The sequence below is a fragment of the Schistocerca gregaria genome, chromosome 1 (genome assembly GCF_023897955.1).
Source record: "Schistocerca gregaria isolate iqSchGreg1 chromosome 1, iqSchGreg1.2, whole genome shotgun sequence".
In the NCBI taxonomy this organism is placed as follows: Eukaryota; Metazoa; Arthropoda; class Insecta; order Orthoptera; family Acrididae; genus Schistocerca; species Schistocerca gregaria.
This window is the reverse complement of record NC_064920.1, coordinates 230543660-230567026: the sequence shown is the minus strand read 5'-3', so window position 1 is coordinate 230567026 and position 23367 is coordinate 230543660. Positions and strand designations below refer to the sequence as shown.

At 41.7% G+C, this 23367-nt stretch overlaps 1 protein-coding gene across 2 annotated transcripts in view; it reads right to left on the bottom strand.

Annotated features, from left to right (window-relative positions):
• LOC126338310 (coiled-coil domain-containing protein 149) overlaps positions 1-23367 on the bottom strand; it is a 65145-nt gene that overhangs the window by 18982 nt on the left and 22796 nt on the right. For both annotated transcript variants that reach the window (XM_050001542.1, XM_050001543.1), the window contains 3 exons: positions 22878-23022; positions 9451-9629; positions 4052-4183 (listed from right to left, as the gene is read on the bottom strand). In XM_050001542.1, coding sequence (XP_049857499.1) covers positions 4052-4183; positions 9451-9629; positions 22878-23022 — 456 coding nt within the window. The remainder of the gene's footprint in view (positions 1-4051; positions 4184-9450; positions 9630-22877; positions 23023-23367) is intronic.

Below are 23367 nucleotides of genomic sequence, written 5' to 3'. Positions count from 1 at the left end.
GCAGTGGTTAGCACACTGGACTCGCATTTGGGAGGAAGACGGTTCAATCCCATCTCCGGCCATCCTGATTTAGGTTTTCCGTGATTTCCCTAAGTCGCTTCAGGCAAATGCCGGGATGGTTCCTTTGAAAGGGCACGGCTGATTTCCTTCCCCATCCTTCCCTCACCCGAGCTTGCGCTTCGTCTCTAATGACCTCGTTGTCAACGGGACGTTAAACACTAATCTCCTCCTCCTCCATGAACAAAATGTTTGTCATTTGGCCACATGCACAGCTGAAGTGAATTTCTCCATAATGTCAACTCACTTCACCCCAACCAACAATTTACTGTGGAGGTGGAACAGAATGTCCCATTTCTTGACATCCTGATGAAATGGAAAGCTGATGGAAAGCTTGGACACGGTATGCGCAACATGCCTACACACACTGTTACGTACTCTTGCACAGTAGAATAGAAAGTAAGGTCAAGAATAAAATTTTGTAAAGAACCAATGGAGACCCCTAAATGGAGTGCATCTGCCAACTATACAACGGTATTCTGACAGTGTGAATATGGGGACCTAAAGTACAAACAAGATTTGAGCACATCTCATCGGTCTATGTGAGAGGGAAGCCAAGAACAACTGCTTCAACACACTGACAACAGTGCAGAACAGATGAAATATGCACTCATAACAAGATTAAATGTAGTGACTTCACTTAGAGATGTCATAAGGAAACACCTTTCAGGATGCATAAATGAATGCTCAAACTCTGAAGTTAAATACTAGAGCAGCCAAGAGCACTGACTGATTCAGAAAATGAGAGCACAGTCGATCACCAGTGTGGGGGGGGAGGGGGGGGGGGCAGCACATCATCACCTACTATAAGACCTCTGCCCTCCTCCAGCTAATTCAGAGGTTGGCCATTCAACCTGCATTGCAGATACCAATGGAAACCAGGATGTTCTGGTGAATCAATTAGCACCTACAAGCTGCTGCCAATTTGGGAGTCTACTGCTACAAATCCACAATCATTCAGCTGTGGAGGGGACTTCTGATCTGCAGGTCACATACCTGACAGTCACAATGGTGACTGAGGAGGGGGGCTGGACCGATCCTCTTTGGATGAAGAACCAACACATCTGTTTGCAAGCTAGTCAACATAGGTGCTTGGGTGCCTGTGCCGTCCCTACTGGGGTACAGTACAAGTACCCTGATACCAGCCGTATGCTGGTACCATGACCTGGGCCGTCCTTCGTGTTGCTCCTGGGACTTTCCGTACATGCCAGTTTGACAACCGACAACATGGGCATGCAGATTTCCGAGCTGAGCCTAAGTGCAGCTTCACTCATCAAGAGCGCTGAGGCTCTGATTGACAGCCACAGGCAAGTCAGGCTGCGGAGATGCACAGCCTCCTGTTACGATGCTGCAGCACTGACCATGGACAATGCAGGACCTAAGCTTGGAAAGTTACATGCTTTCGACCAGCACGGGCTCCCCAGTTGCTGCTAGGCAGCACCAGGAATAAGATGGAGTGACTGCCATAAATTATTGTTAATTGAATGCTGTTTCATTAGCACCCCTGCACTCTACAGGATCACTAACCCCTGCTCTCTGCTCAACCTCCTGATAACAAAATGACCCTGGCTTGGATCATATCAGTATGTATATGCCTCTATCAGATACAATTCCTCACATGAAGGTGTTTTGCACACACTTTTTCACAGGTGTGATCCATCTGCGACAAAAACATTCTTACAGCTGAGTTGAAGCACCTGGAGACAACATTCCAAGGAAATGGGGATAAAAATGGCTCTGAGCACTATGGGACTTAACTTCTAAGGTCATCAGTCTCCTAGAACTTGGAACTACTTAAACCTAACTAACCTAAGGACATCACACACATCCATGCCCAAGGCAGTATCTGAACCTGCGACCGTAGCGGTCACATGGTTCCAGACTGTAGCGCCTAGAACCACTCGGCCACCCTGGCTGGCCGAAATGGGGATAGCAGCAAGCAGATACAGCATATGCTTACATATGTTGCACCTACACAAAAACAGGAAGAAAAAGAGGAGCAGAAATCATTAGTGTGCATCTCACTTGCTGGCAGTAAGTGCAGGAATACAATGTTAGAATTTTATTTTGCCAATCGCCTAAGACCTTAACACTACTGTGTTTAAGCCTTTGCCAACCAGGGGTTTACCAAATCCCCTGCTAATGCAGCAAAGCATACATTGGGGGAACTATATAAATGGTAGAAGAGAGGCTGCTGTGAACATGTATGCCACAATGAATTATGCCAAAGCACCAAAGCAGCTATAGCCAATCACAGTGTAGCAAGTGGCCATAGTACAGATTACAACAAAACCAAGATATTTAGGCAGTCTTCCTCTTCTGTGGTTGTGTTATTAAAGAGGCTGTTGAAATTAGGATCCAAGAAGATATAATTAACAGAGGTAGTGGTCTAAAATTGAATCAAGTGTGGAAGCCTACACTAAGCCAAGAAAAAGAAAATGATCCCCACAATAGTGAGGTCCACAGCTTACACTGATAGCACAACAGTGGAGACCATAGTTCGCAGCCAGGCACCGCCACCTCCACCACTGCCACCACCACCAATAACTGTGGCTGCTTGGATAGCAAGAGGAGTTGAATGATGGAGTTGATAATGGGTAATGTATACAGGACACTAACACAGTAGTCAGGAACCACTTGAAGATGATAGCAAAAGTGTTTCCGAAATATGATGGAGAACGTACAACATGACCTGAGCAGGCACCCAAATATTTTACATCAGATCACACATAAAATGTGCTGGGACCTACAAGGCAGTAGCCTACAACTCCACTCCACACGTTGAACTTCAAATGTTACTGGTGTTGAACTTAACTTGTACAATAAGGTTTTCATCAGCTAGCAAAGGTTTGTTGTAAGAATTTGTATTCTACCTCTTCCAAATTTTGCCTAATCTGTAAACAAGACTGAAGATATAAACAGTGGATTCGCAGTTGTGCTGACTTGTTATTGGCAAAGAAGATTGGAGTTTGACATACTACAGTGTCACTTCAGACAGAGCACAAACTCAGATATCTGCCCTGTTCTTTCTAAAGGCATCTGCCATAAGTAATTTAGGGGAACCATGAAATAACTAAATCTGGATGGTAGATATTGATTTAACAACCTTCCACTGAAATGTGTGTCTAAACCACTGCACCATCTTGCTTGAAAATTGGCGAAAGTCATCACATGGTTGGTGATTTGTGGTTGAAATGTTAAAGAGGATACAGATAATGGATTCACCATGAGGTACCATCTGTGCAGTGCTACAAGATGTATCAAATGCTATGGTGACATGAATGCTGATACTTCAATTTCTTTAACAACCAGCAGAATGCACTCTTCCTGGTTAATTATATGTGTGATTCTTGGCCAGCCTCTAAATGCTATTTGTGATATATGCAATCAATCCTTTCTTATCAAGGCAGCAATAAACTGCACAAATCTTTAGATGACTGTTGTCATTACCTGATAACACATTTTGATACACCAATACAGACTCTTGTCCCTTACAATGTGTACTCACAAATCAAATATCCTGTTATGGTTAAGCAGAAAACTATTACTATACATGTGAACAAGTTCAAGATCAATTAACTTAAAATGTACACCAATTTCGAATGTAAGTATGTCTCCACAGTAACATAACCCCATAGGGGACACAATAAGTGCATGAGCAGATTAACTTCTAGCAAAAACATTTCTTGATGATCCAAGAAAATGATTGAACTATTGGTTCACTATCTAAGAAAATTACTGAACTGTTGGTTCAGCTGTCAGATTTCATGTCAACACACACTGAAAGCAAAACTATGAAATTTTGGATGAACGATTATATGTACAAGGCTGTGTTGTTTTGGCATTAGGAAGTCACACCAAAAGATGGTAAAAGTATTTCTAATGTACATTCTACATTGTCCTGCAACAGCAATAGAACCAGAGATGCAGTTTTAAACAGTTACCTAAAATGGTAATTCTGCTTTTACATGTGCTTTCCATTACAGTAACTTACCAGTTCTGCATCCACTACCAAATGACAGATGTCCAATAGCTGAAAGATTACACATATCACCTGGCATCTTGCTACACTGTTCCATCTGATGACTTGGTTCCATGCTATCATCAACACATTCTTCTTGAACTTCTGGAACATTCAAATACACTGATGAGTTTAACAGTACTAGAATAGAGAAGTCAAAATAGGATACCTACAAGCAATAAAATTAAGTGCCTTGGAAAATAATTAATACTTTCTTTTCATGTCTCATGCAGAGATGCACTGCACACAAAAATTCACTGAAATTCGCAGGAACAAAATCAAATTTTGTTAATATTTTCAAGAATTTACAAATTACTTTACTGTTAGCGAAGTAGTAGTAGTAGTTGTTGTTCTTGTCTTCAGTCTTGAGACTGGTTTGATGCAGCTCTCCATGCTACTCTATCCTGTGCAAGCTGCTTCATCTCCCAGTACCCACTGCAGCCTACATCCTTCTAAATCTGCTTAGTGTATTCATCTCTTGGTCTCCCTCTACGATTTTTACCCTCCACACTGCCCTCCAATGCTAAATTTCTGATCCCTTGATGCCTCAGAACATGTCCTACCAACTGATCCCTTCTTCTGGTCAAGTTGTGCCGCAAGCTTCTCTTCTCCCCAATTCTATGCACTACCTCCTCATTAGTTACGTGATCTACCCATCTAAACTTCAGCACTCTTCTGTAGCACCACATTTCAAAAGCTTCTATTCTCTTCTTGTCTAAACTATTTATCGTCCACATTTCACTTCCATACATGGTTAGCAAAGGAAGGAAGCCAAAATTTACTTTTCAATAAAAACAATGATTCTATTCGTTGTCACCTAATCATTGTCAACAGTATTATGAATCTGATAGAATTTCTATTAGCTGTAATGAATAGCAGGTTGCTCTAGATGTGGAGAAGCAAAGTAAGAGAACCATCCTGAAGTGTCCAAATACAGTATTAGTGGTGTAACTGATTGACAGTCACGTTGCTTAAATATCTACCTGTAATGTTCCAAAGTAATATGAAATGGAACAAATATGTAAGGTGAGTTGTAAAAAAGGTGAATGATTGATGCCAGTTTATTGGGAGCATTCTAGACAGTGCAGCTCATCGATAAAGGAGCGCACATACAAAACACCTGTGCAGCCCATTTTCGAGTTGTGCTCAAGTGTTTGGGATACCCATCAAGTTGGATTAATGGAAGACATTGAAGCAGTTCAGATCTGAGCTGCCAGATTTGTTACCAGTAGGTCCAGTCAGCATGCGAGGATTACAGAAATGCTCCATGAACTCAAAAGGGAATCCCTGGAGGGATGAAGATGTTCTTTTTGCGAAACAGTCGAGAAAGTTTAAAGAACCAGCACTTGCAACAGACTGTAGAGTGATTTTTCTGCCACCAACATACATTTTGTGTAAGAATGATGAAGACCAGGTGAGAGACATCGGGTCTTTTACAGAAACATTTTTCTCTCAATCCATTTGCAAGTGGAACAGGAAAGAGACTGACTAACAGTGGAATGGGGCATCCTCTACTATCACACTGCATAGTGGCTTGCAGAGAATTTGTATCATTGTGGATGTAGATTAACTGCACAATTCATATAGCCTCCAACATGATTTGCTATGTTCTTAATTTTCTACCACCATTCACCACTGCATTTATGTCTGTTGCAGATTTTCTTTAAAATGAGATTCTATATAACAGAAAAAAATATGATGACAACAAAACCGAACTACAGAGCAGAAATTAAAAGCACTCTAACAAAATTAAGGAGGAATTTGGTGCACAAGTCAGTTAAAGCTAGTTACTGAGTTCCCATGAGTGGAAAAAAAAGAAAAAAAAACCAAGTGTATGGAAACAAATGGAAATTATAAGATTCACACAATTTTTGGATTGTGCACGTAAAAATATGCCATTATATATTGTCCCACGAGTAGGCTCAATCCTTCCTAAATATTAGTTAGCTGTAAGGATTTGCACACAGATTGTTAGTTTCAGTAGTATTTCTAAATATTGTTTCCTGAAATTATTAAGCGTTATACTCATAAAAATAAATTTTAATTAGTTTTAAAAATGTTTCAATTTCATAAAGCATATCTGGAAAGCATTTGTTACAAATATTAATCATCACTGATCTGGAGCATAAGAAACACATAATATTGCTTAAATTTATTGTTTTACTGCAAACATAACAATTAACTATCTAATTACAACTTTATTTCCATAGTACGTCTTATAACAGTGTGGGAAAACTAAAACTGTCTGGGGAAAATATTCATAATGCTGACACAGTATTGGCCCTTGTTATTGAATAAGAGAACTGCCCATCACAGAAAATTCTAGGACCCACAATTTCTGCACATCAATCAGTGGCTGTCAAGTGTTCACACTTGGGCATCTCCGACATGCTCTGCCCAAGTACTTCACTGTGTCATTATATTTGAGTGAGAGAGGAGCAGACGTGTTTAGTGACTAGCTGAATGCAGTCTTAAGAATCAAACAGTGTGTCTATACGGACAAGGAAAACAAATTCCCAGAGTTTTCCCAGATTTCCCAATTAAAAACACACTTTTTCTCGAGCGAAAATACACTCTGTCCCTGCTGAACGCACATTTTTTTCTTGTTAAGTGACAATACGCTTTCCCTCGCAGGTGTAAAACTTATCATTCCTTTGAATGGTGAAGGTTTCATACACGAGTTTGGACCTTCCCTGCACTTCAGGAAATGAAAGCCAGCAAAAAACAACATGATTTGGAAAGATCTTTGATGTGCAGTAACATTTGCACTGCATATTTTGGTATTACAAAAGTATACACGAGAACTCCACCAAATACAGCATGGTAGCTTCCGAAGCATTGAAATCGAGATTGTGATATGCTTTTGTCAGCCAATGATAGCTGATGTCATGTGATCTCCCCAGCCAATGATAGCAGATATTCACTTGATGTAATCAGCCAACAACAACATCACTGCTAAGTAGCATGAACACACACACACACACACACACACACACACACACACACACACACACACAGGAATAGTTAATTAATAGAAATACAGAATAGCTACAAGAAAAGCTAAGCTTTGACCTACAATATCATTCATCAAAAACCTTTTGCCATTTTTTTCCCCAAAGGTGGTGTCAGGCAGGGTCATAAGAGCAGAGCTTAAATTGCAGCTGCTGAATATTTCTGACAAGCATGATTATAAATTTCACTGCTGTGCACCAAACATTTCGTGGGTTACCTGGCTGAATATGTTTTCTGTTGACACTTTTCAATAGAAAAAAGTTTATAAGTCTCAAGCTGCTCAAGCACTTACTTCGCACCATTTTTGTCGGATAATTACAATTTTTGGTCATTTGTAATCTATTAAACAACTAAAATAAATATAGAAAACTAACTCTGAAACTTGTCCTTTTTAGTGTGTGTTACCCTTTAAGATAAATCCGACACAAATGTGCCACTAGCATTTTAAATAATGGCATAAATGGTTGGTCTTCCGAGCCTGAAATTTTTCTAGGTATCTGGTCCCCCGAGTTAAGTTTTGAATGAGAGTCTAACACACTGTGATTTAAGGAATTCGTAACACATTCTCACACATATTTCATGTTGCATAGAAGGAAAATTACTTAAAAGTAACGCTTCTCAAACCACTATTTACAATATTCTCCTGCAACCTATTGGAAACGTAAACAGTTTTGATGTCATGCTCATTGAAACAAGGCCCACAAGAAAGACATGTTGAATGCAATTTCTTACAAGGTATTACACAGTCTTTGACACATTTTGTTCTTGGCAAATTCTTGTGTGTGCACTGTGTTTTGTTGTAAATGGCACATTTTCTTTGCAACTAAAGTTTTATTTTGCTTCTATTCTCTTGTCTGTGTTTTATTGCTGCAGTACTGTTCTGCACTAGCAGGATAAAGTAAAATTCTTTGTTAAAGCACATGTTCTTACCAGCCAAATTGAAAAAAATTTAAATAAAGACAAAAATTTGGTATCAAAGAAAAGTTAATTTGGTAATGAGAGAGCAAAGAATTTAGAAGACGACTAAGTTTTGAATGTAGTAAACACAGTCAAATATATATAGGTAGCAGTAAATACGCAGAGAGAGAAAAAAAACGAGAGATTTGCACAGAACAGATTAGCATGATGTGCTGTATCAAACTCATCTTCAGACTGAAGGCTAAACGACAACAACCACCCAACACTTTGTAATTATGACTAAATTCTATTAGATACCTACAAAAGATCCTGCTAATGGGATTAACATCAATATAAAAAAAAATCTATGAACTTGAAACAGAATAACACACTATAAATTCTGTGCAGATGACTCCTGTTTTTGCCACTGGAGGGCAGCACCAGATGACTGAGTAAACCAATTGGCCGCTGACTATCAAAATGTCAGACTGTTGAGAGAGAAGAGAAAGTGGGAGTTGTCAACTTAAACTAGAAGGGAATGCTGGTGAAGAATGACAACATGATCTGTTTTATTCATAATTTGACTTCACATGTGGCTATTTGTTTTTATTTTTAAGGTAGTAAACTTTAAGTAAAATTAACTTCTGCACATTAAACATTTTGCTGCTTGCAGCAACATCTAGTGATAAAAATTTTTAATTTTTTTTGTTTCCATAATATTTTTCCCTTCCTCTAAAATATTCTGTTCAAATTTGATGTCATTCTGAGTGGGGTTCTGTTTTTAGAGTGTTCTGAAATTGTAACTTTAATTATAGCCATCCAGTACATGCATTGTGCAATTAAGGCCATCTTGCATAATAGAATTTAACAGTCCATGGTGTTTTTTAGTTTTTCATCATTTGGAAAACAAAAAAATAAGCATTCAGAGATGGGGGGAGGGAGGGGGGAGAGGGGGCGGAAAGGGAAAGGGGGAGAGGGGGGGGGGGGGAGAGAGAGAGAGAGAGAGAGAGAGAGAGAGAGAGAGAGAGAGAGAGAGAGAGCAGTGCTTTATTAGCATGGCCCTATTGCAAGAAGTATCCACTTGGATATCTGAATTACTTAGAGTGATATCCAGTCAAATGTGAAGTTGAAACCACCGAGCAACTTGGCATTTCTCATACCTAGAAAGCAGATTTCAAATGTGAAACAAACACTATGTGACAGAAAAGAAGTGAGGCCAACTGGAGATCAAAGCTTTCATTTTAGTGGTTCCAGTCCACCATCCACTTAGCTACTGATATAATGTGATAAAGAGACCAGTAAAGTACAGCCCTCCATTAACCCAAAATCTCCTGTGCTCCCCCCCCCCCCCCCCCCCCTTTCTAAGAGCCTGAAAGTAGTTCTAAATGTAATATAGTTAGCAAGGGAGACCAATAATTATTTTTAAATGAAGGATTTAAAAAAGGCAAGAAACTGGGAATTACCTTTGAGACTTCTATCTCCTTCTGAACTAGAATCATTGTTGAACAAGCATTCCACTTCACGGTCTACGGTTGCACTGCTGTAGCCTTCAAGAAGTATCTGGGATGGAAATGCTGCAACCCGTCCTCCTTCTATCCTTTCTAATCGATACTCCAGTTCTTTAATGCGCCCTGCCAGAATCCTTTAAAAAATTACACAAAAGGAACAGTTTGATAAAAGTTTGTCATCTTCAAACATATTTAGATAACTGAAATATAGCTTCATCACAAAGATACTTCTTTTCTCCATCCACACCAGTAACATTTATGTCACACACACTCATATCACAAAACTTCAGGATAACTTGCATTTCAAAGAATGTAAGAAACTTAATTCAGAAGGAAATTCATTCATAAATCCTCAACTTCTAAAGTGAACATGATGCACAAGTTCAAAAACAAAGGAAGGAAGGATGACTCAGATTTAACATCACGTCGGCTATACAGTCATTAAGGATGGAGCACAAGCTCAGAATGAGGGCACCCGTGTGATAGTTTGTAGAGGAGGGGGCCTAGACCTGGGAGTATGGTATATTTTTAATATTTTGGAAGATAAGTGGTGACTTGTAAGCAGAGATAAAAAAAAGTTACAGCTCCGATCCTGTCAAAAAGCTGCACAATACTGACTTTTAAATCATTTTATTAAAAGAAAAATACCTAATAAACTATGTTTTTTTCCTTTCCCTACGAGATGGCGGCTGGTGGGTGACCCCCACCCCTCCCGTTATCCCCAGGTATGAGCACCCTTGGTTTGGAATGTTTCAAGGATGAAGACGGAAATTGCCTGTGCCCCTCTGAATGACCCATCCCATCATCAGTCTGGAGTGATTTAGGGAAATCTTGGAAAACTTACATCACAACAGACAGATGCGGATTTGAACTGTCATCCTCTCGAATGCCAGTCTAGTATGATAACCACTGCACCCCCTTGCTCGGTAGTACTTAGTCAATCAATAACAGCTTCTTTCAGTGTTAAGTGGTCTGATGAGAATGAGCAACAGAACACCTTTTGATCCATGTTCTGAGAATGCAGCTGTAACAATTCTTCTCCATTTTTGATATTTTGGCTGCAAATGCCCAGTTGTCTTTGTAGCGAACCATAAGACACGCATGTGGCTGCAGACAATAGCAGCTAAAGAAATATCAATCAGGTTGCAGAGCTATGAACTAACTGGATACAGTCTGCAACAGATATCATTGGTGGAGGACTCTAGTTATCGAATTAGGCCATACTGATAAGGGGATAATATCATTGCTTCTGACAGCGGACTGCTGAAAGGACTATATTCCATACTCTACTGAAACTGAAGCCGCCACTGCGATTAAGTCCATTTATGGCTTCAACGGTTTCCTTGATGATCAAATCCTTGAAGAATGATGTGGAGGCAAGTATTCAGCTGTAAGGTTTATCATTAATATTTACAAGCATCGTTCTTGAATGGCTTGTGTCATTTGTCCAATACATGAGTGTACACACACACACACACACACACACACACACACACACACACACACACACACACACGAGTTATGAATCATCAGATCATAGTCATAATCCCAATGGTAGCCTCGATTTAAGCAAGTATGGAACCCAGAACTTTCAGCAGTCAGTTTTCAGACCATGATACAGTGCCCCCATCAATATAGACCAATGCTTCAGACCCAAGTTCTTACAAAATATGTTCACTGTAGAGGGAATGCAGGCAGTGCACAGTTCTGCTGTCCGAGTTGTATTTCTTCAGCTGCTACTGTCCATGGCATTATGCACATTGCTGCACTCCACAAGTTTAGAAGGCAGACAGGAAGGCTGTAGTGTTCATCACACAGCTTTCTCAGAAGCTGGCTGGCTGCTCCAAGGCTGAAATATCAGAAGAGGAGAAGAACTAGTAACAAGTACATTCTTAAAACTTCATGGATCAAGAAACACACTGTGAAAACATGATGATATATGCACATCATTTAATTACAAACACAAAACTAATTCATATTATAATAATGACAGAAAAATCTGCAAGCACAAATGTGAAACTACTGTTAAAAAAGGTAAAGCCTATGGTGCACAACCCATGAACAGGCTTCTGCCTGACTACAAGTGGAGAGCAGCCTTTAGTCCTCCACAGTAATAAGAGGGGAATGTGGTGAGCCCACTGCTCCAGATACCTTGAACCATTAGGAATGATCCCCAGTACTAATTTCGGTAGCAGGCAGTATGGACCTGGGGTCATCCTTGAGGGACTAGAATGAGGAAACATCGCTGGTCACACTCAAGATCCAGGACTTCCTGACCCAGAGCCTAGCACTCTACCTGCTACACCACCATGGAAATTAAAATTACAGTATTGTTGTTAAAAGACCTGAGAAGAGCAGACATCTGACCATTCATGGTGAGCTTATGCACCACTCATAATTCATATATAAATGAACAGTTGGTTGTCCTCAAGTTTTTTTTCTGTTGTTTCCAGCAATGTGTTCAGCTGCTGACCTCACAAAAAGGCACAGTTAAATATGTAGTTTTAAGGAAACATTCCCTTTTCATATGTTATGGAGAGAAATGTAGATATGAAACTCTACTACAGAATGAGAAGAAAAACAAACTGCACAAGTAACAATGTTATTAAAAGTCAGTCTCCAATGAAGTAAAATTTACAAAACCATAACACAAAGCACAAAAAAATGTTGTATAGACTTTGCTTCCTTATTTAGGTTTCACAAAAATAAGGAATGTTGGGTGGTTTAATATATTCTGCTGCAAAGATATTTCATTATCTCTCTGCACACAAACAAAGAATGAAATTGGGAATTCCTCCAAATTCAAAACAAAATTAAAAGCAATCAGTGAATTAAAGTTAACATGCAAACACTGACCTACAGATGGATAATAGGAGGGGTGTGTAGGTGTACTAAAAAGATAAGAATATTTCCACTTCATTAGTTTGCCCATAAAGTACCTATTCTGTAAAACTGAGCAAATGCTACTCATGCCACCCATTTCCTACCATTCAACTCACCTATACAAGCTAGTCTGCGAATCATACTGGACATTACACATTTCTTGATGCAGCCCCTGCGTACGTTTTGGCTTTCAAAAGCTGGTGTCTGGCATCCACCACAATTGAACATTACTTTTTTCTTATTTTGGACTTTTTAACTCATCTGCAGGCCACAGAAGGATAAACAGAGTCACTTTGCAATTGTGGTATCTCTGTCCTATTTCTACTCTTCAACTGGCACATCACAGCAAACTACTCAAAAGTTGTCTGCTACCCACTCACTATGGCACTAACAACTGTTACACAACAAATGCTCAGTGAGTTTTGAGTACAGGTTCTACACTGTCCAGTCACATTAATGTGACTACATGACAAAAGACTGAATAACCACCTTTCGCAGTACAGACTGGTGCAAGACACGCAGGAAGAGAGTAATGTGCTTCTGGAAGCTGTGTCGACTCCAGTGTCATGGCCAGTTAAGATTGCATGGCACAAAAAGCCCGAACGAGGTGGTCCCATAGAGTCTCAATTTGGTTGAAATTCAGGGAGTTTGGTGGCCAGGAGGGTATGGTAAACTCATTCTGGCAGTCTTCGAACCATGCACGTACATTGCAAGCTGTGTGACACATTGCATTGTCCTGCCTGCTGGTAGATGCCTTCGTGCCAAGGAAAAACAAACTGCTTGTAGGGGTGGACACTGTCCCTAGGGACAGCTGTATCCTCTGTTGATCCACCCTGCCTTCCAGAATGATGAGATCACCCAAGGAATGTCCTCTGACCTGGACACTTCTGATTGGTTTTGGTTTTCTTTTGCTTTAGGACACAAAAACAACTGGGGACATACGCACCCAAGTCAAAACTATAGAACACGAAGACAGAGAGGAATTAAAAAATGACTATACGTCAGTCCCAATTGACATAATAGAAGACAGCTAAAAACAGGCACATGGAAAAAGGGTTAAAAAAGACACCATACAGAAACAGAGGTCCAAAACTAAAAATTAAATGGCCTTCACCATATTGCTTTGGTGGATAAAAAGTAAGATGTTGTCAAAAGCCCATGTGTCATTTGCTAAAACAGCCAATAACTCAGACAGCAAAACCCAAATGGGAATGTAAAAGGTTAAAAAAATGGATGTTCCATCAGGAAGAGGTGGACTGTTAAAACTTGAGAGCAATGTACACTAAGTTATGGGGTAGTGGCACTTGGCAAAGGACAATGGCTAAAAAGGCAGTATCAAACAAGCAGCTGAGTTAAAATAGCCTCCTCCCAGCGGGAGGGCCAAGAGGAAGTCGTCCAAGTCACTGGGAGACCAGAGCTTATTCCCGTGAAGGGAGGACCATTGCCAATGCCAGAGGGACACTACTGCCTGACAGACAGCAATACAGAGATCATTGGAGGGAATATAGGTACTTATGAGCTAAGGTACAAGGACTGCAGCTTTGCCAGCAGCATCAGCAGTCTCAGCAGTCTCGTTTCCTGGAGACCAACATGACCAGGAACCCACAGAAACATCACACTGGCTCCACCAAGAGTGAACAGTTGACAGTCTTCCTGGACCTGCTGCACTAAGGGATGGGCAGTGTACAGCACACACAGATGTTGATGGGCACTGAGTGAGTCTGAGCAGAGGATACAATTGAAAAGGCTGTGTCAACGGATGTACTCCGTGGCCTGGTACAAGGTGAAGAGCTCGGCTGTAAATACTGAGGGGTATGCCAGAAGCTGATATCGAAACACATGGGTGCCAATGACGAAGGCACACACGACCCCGTGGTTTTTCAGACAGCCATCGGTGTATACAAAGATACTATTGTGAAGCTCCATGTGAAGGTCATGAAACTGAAGGCGATAGACTGAGGATGGAGTAGTGTCCTTAGGAAGCAAATGGAGGCCAAGGTTAACATGGGCTGCTTCTTGAAGCCAAGGTGGTGAAGGGCTCACACCCACCAGGAAAGGTGCAGGTAGTATTAAGTTAAGGCACCATAGCAAGTGCCAGAAGCAGACTCCAGGAGGTAACAGAGAAGAAGGACAACTCCATACTGACAATCAAAGGAATCATCAAAGAAGGAGGCATAGGATGGGTAGCCATGCAAGGCAGACAAATAGCATGCATACCTGCTGAGGAGAAAGTCATGTCGTTAGGACAAGGGGTAGTCCAGCAGCTTCAGCATACAGACTCTCAACTAGTTTGGTGTAAAAGGCGTCCATGACCAAACGGATGCCACGATGATGGATAGTGCTGTGACAGCGTAAGAGGGATGGGCTTACAGACGCATAAACAAAGCACCCTTAGTCGAGTTTTAAACGGACAAGGGATCGGTACAAATGGAGGAGGATGGTTCAATCGACACCAGAGGAAGTACCATTGACAACACTAGGGCATTGAGGAAACACGTACAACGGGCTGCCAGATAAGATACATGGGAGGGCCAAGAGTGTTTCCTATTGTGCATGAGCACCAGGAATTTTGTAGTTTCAAAAAATGGAAGGGAAACAGGCCCAAGATGTAAAGATAATGGGAGAAACCACTTGAGTCACCAGAAATTCATACAGACAGTTTTGTCAGTGGAAAAGCGAAAGCCATTGTCAATGCTTTGGAGTACAGACGATCAAGACACCGCTGAAGATGTAGCCCAGTGAGACAGTCCATGGAGAACTGAAATAGATGGCAAAATCGTCAACAAAAAGGGAGCTGGAGATGCTCGTTGGGAGACAGGTCATGATAGGGTTAATGGCGATAGCAAAGAGGATGACACTCAAGACGGAACTCTGAGGCACACTGCTTTCCTGGATAAAGGTGTCCGACAAAGCAGAACCCACACGCATCCTGAAAAGGCTTGTAAAGATGCCTGAAGGTAACAGGGCAGGCGGCCACAGAAGCCCCACATGTAAAGAGTATGGAGGATGCCAGTTCTCCAGCAGGTATCGTAGACCTTCTCCAAATCGAAAAACACAGCCACAGTCTGGGATATCTGCAGAAAACCATTCATGACATTGGTGGACAAAGAAATGAGATGGTCAACTGCAGAATGCCGTGCTCAATTTCCACACTGTGCATTCATCAGTAAATTGAGAGACTTGAGTCACCATGCCAACGGGGCGTGAATCATACATTCCATCACCTCGCAAACACAGCTGGTAAGAGAAATGGTGCAGTAGCTAGAAGGAAAATTTTTGTGCGTACCGGGCTTAGGTACAGGTATGACAGTGGCTTCACACCAGCATCCAGGAAATGTGCCCTCTGCCCAGATGCGGTTGTACATGTTTAAGCAGAAAGTGCTTGCCCGTAACAGAAAGATGCTGCAACATGTGAATGTGGATGGCATCCAGCCCTGGGTGGAGAATCAGGATGAACTGAGAGCATGATCAAACTCCCTCATAGTAAAGGTGGCTTTGTAGCACTCATGATTCAGAGAACAGAAGGGTATCACCCGAGCCTCCTTCGCTCGTTTCCGATGGAGGAAGGCAGGGTGATAGTGGGAAGACCTCGAAACTTCCACAAAATGGTGGCACAATAACATCGTCTGTTACTGTGAGGCTGGAAATGGGGAAATGGATCTTGGTACCAGAGAGCCATCGGAGGTTGGCCCACACGACAGAGGAAGGGGTGTAACTGTTAAAAGAACTAGTGAATGAAATCCAGCTAGCTCGTTTGCTATCCCGAAGAATGTGATGACACTTCGCACACATCTGTTTATAATGAATGCAGTTTGCCATCATAGGATGATGGTTAAAAATGAGGAGAGCATGTCTCCATGTGCAAATTGCATCATGGCATGCCTCAGTCCACCAAGGGACTGGGACACAATGTGGTAAAGAGGAAATGCTAGGAATGGAATGTTCTGCAGCAGTAAGGAAAACATTGGTTAGATAGTCCACCTGGTCATCACAACTGGGGAAAATCTTGTTCTTTGAAGGTCACCAGGGAGGAGTAAAGCTGCCAAGTCAGCCTTAGTAAGCTGCCATTTGGACGTGCACATGGATGGGGTAGGAGTCAGCAAACAGAGAGCAAGCGGGAAATGGTCGCTCCAGGAGGTGTCAGAAAGAACAGACCACTCAAGACAATGGGCAAGCTGGACAGTGCAAAAGGATAGGTCCAAATGGAAATAGGTGTGCGATGAGTCGGAAAGAAAAGTGGGTGCTCCAGTGTTAAGGCAGAACAAGTTCCATTGGCTAAGAAGGTCAGCCAACAAGGCAGGTCCTGGGAGAACCTCAAACGTAATGATGCACATTAAAGTCACCAAGTAGCAAAAATGGGGTAGGTAGCTACCCAAGAAGATGAAGGAAGTCTGCCCTGGTGACATCGAATGACGTAGGTATATAAATGGTACACAGGGAAAAAGCCAGACAGAAAAAAAAGGCGAACTGCAACAGCTTGAAGATGGATAGCCAGGGACATAGGTTGACTATGAATGTCATCCTGTATAAGCAGCATGAAACCCCCATGAGATGGAATGCCGACCTCAGGGGGAAGGCCAAACAAATTGGTAAGTAATGTGAAAGCTCAAAGCGGTCGTAAGGATGCAATTTCGTTTCCTGAAGGCAGCGTACAAAGGGATGCTGCGATGCTGAAATCAGCCATAAATCCTCTTTGTGGGGCCAAAGGTCATTAATGTTCCACTGGAGGACAGTGATGAGGAGGAAGAGAAGTAGGGGTTGTCAACTGAGTGGCCACCGAGTGACAGCTGGTGTACAGTTGCAACTACACGGCACAGAAGCAGGAGGATCCTGCTCCATGGGATCCAGAAAAGCATCCGGTTGCTTGTGGAACTGGACCTTTTCGAGCCTTTCCAGTTAGAGGAAGTCTCAGGTGGTGTTGGAGTGAGGGGTAACAAGAACAGAACTATAGGTGCCAGACAGGAGAACACAGGGTTTGTGACTAGCCTGTAACTTGCGAGCTATTGGGTAAGGCACTTTTTCCTTTACCTGAATCTCTTGGACAGCCTACTCATCAAGATACATGGGAAAATCCCGAGACGAGGCAGCATGGCCACCATTGCAGTTGATACTGTGGAGAGAAGGAGGTGGACAATCGCTCTCGTGTGCATCCCTACCACAAGTTACACATTTGGCTGAGTGTCAACAAGATGTTCTAGTGTGGTTGAAACGATGACACTGATAGCAACCCATCGGGTCAGAATGTACGGCCAGACTGTGATTATTTCGTAGCCTGCTTTGATCTTTGATGGCAGCACCACTCAATCAAAGGTGAGGAAACGAGTGCTGGTGGGTACTGAGGAGGAATCTACCTTTTTCATTACACGATGCACGGCAATGAAACCCTGATCAGAGAGGTAAGATTGGATTTCGGCCACAGTTAGACTGTCGAGCAGCCTGGTGTAAATTACACCACAGGAAGAATTCAAAGTTCTATGGGCTTCGACACAAACAGAGTAGCCGTAGAGAAGCGAGGCAGCAAGCAGTTGTGCATGAGAATCAGAAGCAGTCTCCAAAAGCAAAGTGACAGTCCATAAATGAGAGCAGGATTTCACAGGGCCAGCAACTGCATCAACACCTTTCTGAATAATAAACAGATTTACTGTGGCAAAGGACTGACCGAATTTAGTACGTGAGACCACAAGGAACCATGGTGTAACAGGAGGGGTCTTCGAATCTTTAGCCTCATTACGTTTACGTTTAGGAGACGTTGATTAGGAAGATGATTGACTCATTGCGAGAAAATCCCCAATGATTGCCAGCATCCCTGATGGCGCACTCCTTCCAACTGGGGGCTCCATTCACAAGGGGATGCACCCGCCTTAGCTGATTGTTCACATCTCAGGTCACACCTCCCGAACATCTGACAAAGGGACCAATCGGCAATTTGGGAAAGTTGCAGCTCACGTAATCACGCCTCCCTAGGCCTGGCTGGTACCAAGGGGTACGTGCGAACCCTACCTGTCGACCCGGGGCTGGGAATTATGCATTACCCAGTCACCTGTTATGTGTCAGATGCATGGGCCAGCCTTCAGCAGTTCACAGGGAGGAAGAAGAAGAAGAAGAAGAAGAAGAAGAAGAGGAACCTCAAATGCCAAAGTGGAGGAATGAGAGGAGAAAGGAAATGAAAGGAAAAGGGAGCGAAAAACAAAGGTGAGAATGTTCTTACATCAGCGACAGACAATGCACATGTTCCCCAAGGGACGGGAAAAAGAATAGCAAGAGGACAGGCATGCAGCACGGATGGGAATAAGCTCTGCAAAAACTAAGGCCCCAGGCTCTTGGTAGCCAAGCACGAATCCGCCAAAGAGTGGCGAGCCCCCCTGGGACCACAGTTATTATCACAGTTCCCAGCAGTTTTCATAAGATGCATGTCTGAATGCCTTCCTTATCTGAATGTAGCTGCAATTACTGGTGTCTGATGATGAAACTTGGCAGACATGTTTGAACATTGTTCTAGTATTCTCGAAGGCTGTGATACCACTGGAAACACACGTCTTTATGTTACAGTACTTTACAAAACTGGCAGTAATATCTTGTTTCACTTCTTTTACAACGCACTGCACAAACTCTGCATGGCCGTGCTAGATATTTCCTTTTTCCACTTCTCACAAAAGTCTGAATAGTATGTTCTTTCACATTCCCTGACAACCCCAGGTGGATCCTTACAAGGTACTCATTTTGTAGGTCGCATTGCTTCAGTTTCCTCCACAGTTGCTGCACCAACTTGATGGTCACTTGTCTAGACTCTTTCAACTTCTTTTAGGAACATTATATATATATTAAAAACAAAGATTCCAAGACTTACCAAGCGGGAAAGCGCCGGTAGACAGGCACAATAAAATAACACACAAACACACACACAAAATTTTGAGCTTTTGCAACCGGCGGTTGCTTCGTCGGGAAGAGGGAAGGAGAAGGAAAGATTAAAGGATGTGGGTTTTAAGGGAGAGGGTAAGGAGTCATTCCAATCCCGGGAGCGGAAAGACTTACCTTAGGAGGGAAAAAGGATAGGTATATACTCGAGCGCGCGCGCCCACACACACACACACACACACACACACACACACACACACACACACACACATCCATACATACATATACAGACACAAGCAGACATAATATATCATTGAAATATGTCTGCTTGTGTGTGTGTGTGGGGGGGGGGGGGGGGGTCGCACGCGGAGTATATACCTATCCTTTTTTCCCCCCTAAGGTAAGTCTTTCCGCTCCAGGGATTGGAAAAACTCCTTACCCTCTCCCTTAAAACCCACATCCTTTCATCTTTCCTTCTCCTTCCCTCTTTTCTGATGAAGCAACCGCTGGTTGCGAAAGCTCAAAATTTTGTGTATGTGTTTGTGTGTTATTTTATTGTGCCTGTCTACCGGCGCTTTCCCGTTTGGTAAGTCTTGGAATCTTTGCTTTTAATATATTTTTCCCATGCGGAAGTTTCTCTATATATATATGCCCTTACTCTTTGCCTTTAAATATGTCTACTTGTGTGTGTGTGTGTGTGTGTGTGTGTGTGTGTGTGTGTGTGTGTGTGTGTGTGGGCGCGCGCGCGCGCGCGCGCGCGCGCGCGCGAGCGAGTGTACACCTGTCCTTTTTCCCCCCTAAGGGAAGTCTTTCCGCACCTGGGATTGGAATGACTCCTTACCCTCTCCCTTAAAACCCACATCCTTTCGTCTTTCCCTCTCCTTCCCTCTTTCCTGAAGAAGCAACCATCGGTTGCGAAAGCTAGTAATTCTGTGTGTGTGTGTGTTTGTGTGTTTTGTTCATTGTGCCTGTCTGCCGGCGCTTTCCCGCTTCTGTACCCTTTGTACGTGTTGATCAAAGCACAATTTATTAGAAACTGTTATAGCCATGAGCGACGGTGAGCGGCACATGGAAGAGAATGGAGACACAATGCCACAAGGCAATGGAGCTGCTGGAGGTATTGCTAACAATGAACAGACAGGACAGACAAACAAATAGAAGGTGACAAACACTATGACCCATCAGGCCACAATACGAGACAAGCAAGTAAGAACTGAGATGATAAACACGGCGAGACAACAACAACAAAGGAACACTCCAAACAACAACAGTATGTATCTGAGCACACTGAATTGGAATGCAGTACAGTTGAGATGCACACATGAACTATGGCGAGTAACAGATTGCTGGAGTAAGGCTGCGCAGCTGCCTGAATACATGACCACAGGAAACATGATTGGCCACGAACTTCACGTGGTACAGAGAGTGGCACACACACACACACACACACACACACACACAGTGAGGCTAGTGGTGCAAGCAAGTGCCAGAGCACAGATACCCCCAGTGGGTATCCAGGTCCATACCCTCTGGCGCACATTCAACTTCCGTGCCTTCTGACATCGGAGAAACAATACTACTTTCTTTGTCCATTGACTGATTTTCCACATTGTTCCACAATACAAAAGATATCGATCAGTTCTGCACACACCTTTCATAAATTTATTGTACATCACAATACATTTTTGTTTCGGTATGATTTCGCACTGTCTTCTTTTTCCTGTTGCAACAATAGACACATCGTGAATTATTGTTATCATTATCAACTCCCTTTGATCTTTCCATACCTGCAGAAAAAGTCATCTTTCCTTCAAAATGTAGTGTCACCTTCCTTTAGAGATTTGACTTCTGTTTGTAGACACTGAGGGAGACCTCTACTGATTCAAATTGCATCACAAACTCTTGTTTTCCTTTCTAGAAGTGTTTCGGCAATAGCTCTACTGTCTTGATAAATGCAGTGCCACATGCGATGGTGAGGTGAAAGTACAGACAGAAATAGTGTCTTGAAGATTTTTACCTTCCCCACTGGATATTTCTAGACTGGAGATATATCCACTTATGCTTTCGCAAATCATATGAAGAAGCAAACAAAATCTGATAAGTTTTCCAGGATTATATTACTGGAAACAAAGCAGTCCTCTCCATGATATCATTGCTTCATCACAAGAATGCTCCTGTTCAGGTTTATACACAGTCTGAAATTTATCTAGGAGATATTTTAGCACAAGTTCAATTTTGTAGAGAGCCCTTTTCTGACCACTCCGTAAGGAATTGTCATTGAAATGCCATGATTTCCATAGAAGCCCAAATTGATGTCTGCTCATTAGCTTGTCAAACATTGGTGTGTCTGTTAGAGGATCTGTTGACCAATAGTCCTTCAAATAATCTTTTTTTTTATTTGCCCATTAAGATTGTCATGCCCAGAAATTTTTTCAGTCAAACAGTAGAGATACTTGTAAATTTGGGACACTTCAGAGATTCATTATAATGGTTTTTGTTTGTTTTGTTTGTGATATTAGTTCGATTGTGATGACATCCTATCGAACAATTCACCCCTACAAATAATTTCACAGTGCTTATAATGCTATCGATTTCATTGGGAAGCAGTTTTACACCTGGAGTTCCTCTAAATGTTTCTAGAATAATGATCTTGTTCTTCTTCAGACAACTTCCAATGTCAGAAGCTTTGTCATCTAAATTATTCACAATTATTTCACTTTGGTTGATTACAGCCATGTGGTTTTCTTCTTCACTTCTACTACCACTATCAGTTACATCATCTGAATCACTCAGAACATCAGAACAATTGTCTGCAAACAGTTCAGCAAGAATCTCACTTTCCATCAACTGTTTTCATGCCATACAGCACAAGGCACCAACTTCAATACTGACTATTTCGAGGTACTGATTTCTGGCAGTAAAATGAAAGATGAAAATAAGTTAATACAGTTGTTCACTGCACTGAACCCTCCAACTCATGTACAACCTTTTGTTAAATTGAAATAGTTACTGGTATGAGCAACAGGTCTCAGAAAATGCTTGCAGAATGAAAAACATAAATTTATGTGACCTGTTCCTGACAGTTGGATGTGGAAACACGTAAATCTACATGAGCCATAAGCAATGCATTGATAATCAGTGATATTTCCATCCCCTGCAATGCAGAAACTGCTATACATAGAGCAAAATGAACAGGACCTTATTTGTAGGAAATTTAATGTAGTTTAATTTTGTATTGGTAAAAATTATTGCTAGAAGCGGCGGTTTTGGAGTTACTCGTGGAAAACAAACAAAAAAGTGACCTATAAACACTCCCTACACCACGCTGAGGCCATTTTTAGTATATTGTCTGTTACACTCCCTGCTACCACTGCACAAAAATTTGCAGCTATATGATTTTTCCCTCTATTCAACCATTTTTAGGTTTTTTTGTCTGAGCTAAACAATCTAGCATCCTTTAGGAAAAGGAGTAGAATAAAAAAATCAGATGCTAGCTTTAATAACTACACAAAGAACATTTATAATAAGTTTCAGAACAATTAGTACAACAAAGAGAAATGTCTATAACATGGCTTCTAATTAGCAAACTTAGAAATTTTGCCAATGATAAAAGTCTATCTGGACAGTGACTATTTTCACTTCACCTGTTAGCTTTTTTCTGATGTGACAATGCCAGAGTCTTGTCACCCAGCGCCTCAAGAAGTGCAAGGCAGAGACTTTTCAGATCTGCCACAGTGGCTGCAGTATTTGGTAGCTGTGTAGCAGTGCCATTTTCAAGAAGTTGTTGCACTGAAAGAGAAAAGTCAGGCTGTTAATAATAGTTGGTGACTAAACCAGCTTCTTCTTCTTCTTGTCTCTTAGTTGTGGTCATAACAACAGAATACCTGTTACATTTTACAATGATGAATTTAACAGTAACTAAAAATTGCATTTTTTTAGTGAGATGCAAAAAGGAGGATCAAAATGAAAAAAAAAACTAATATTTATAAGACCTATAATCTATATGGAGCACAATGTGGAGGTAAAATATTTAATAAATGTATTTATATACCATTTAGCTAATATAATATCTGTGTTAAAACTGCACTGTCGAAGATGACCTATTTATGTGTACTATCTCTTTCAAATTTATTG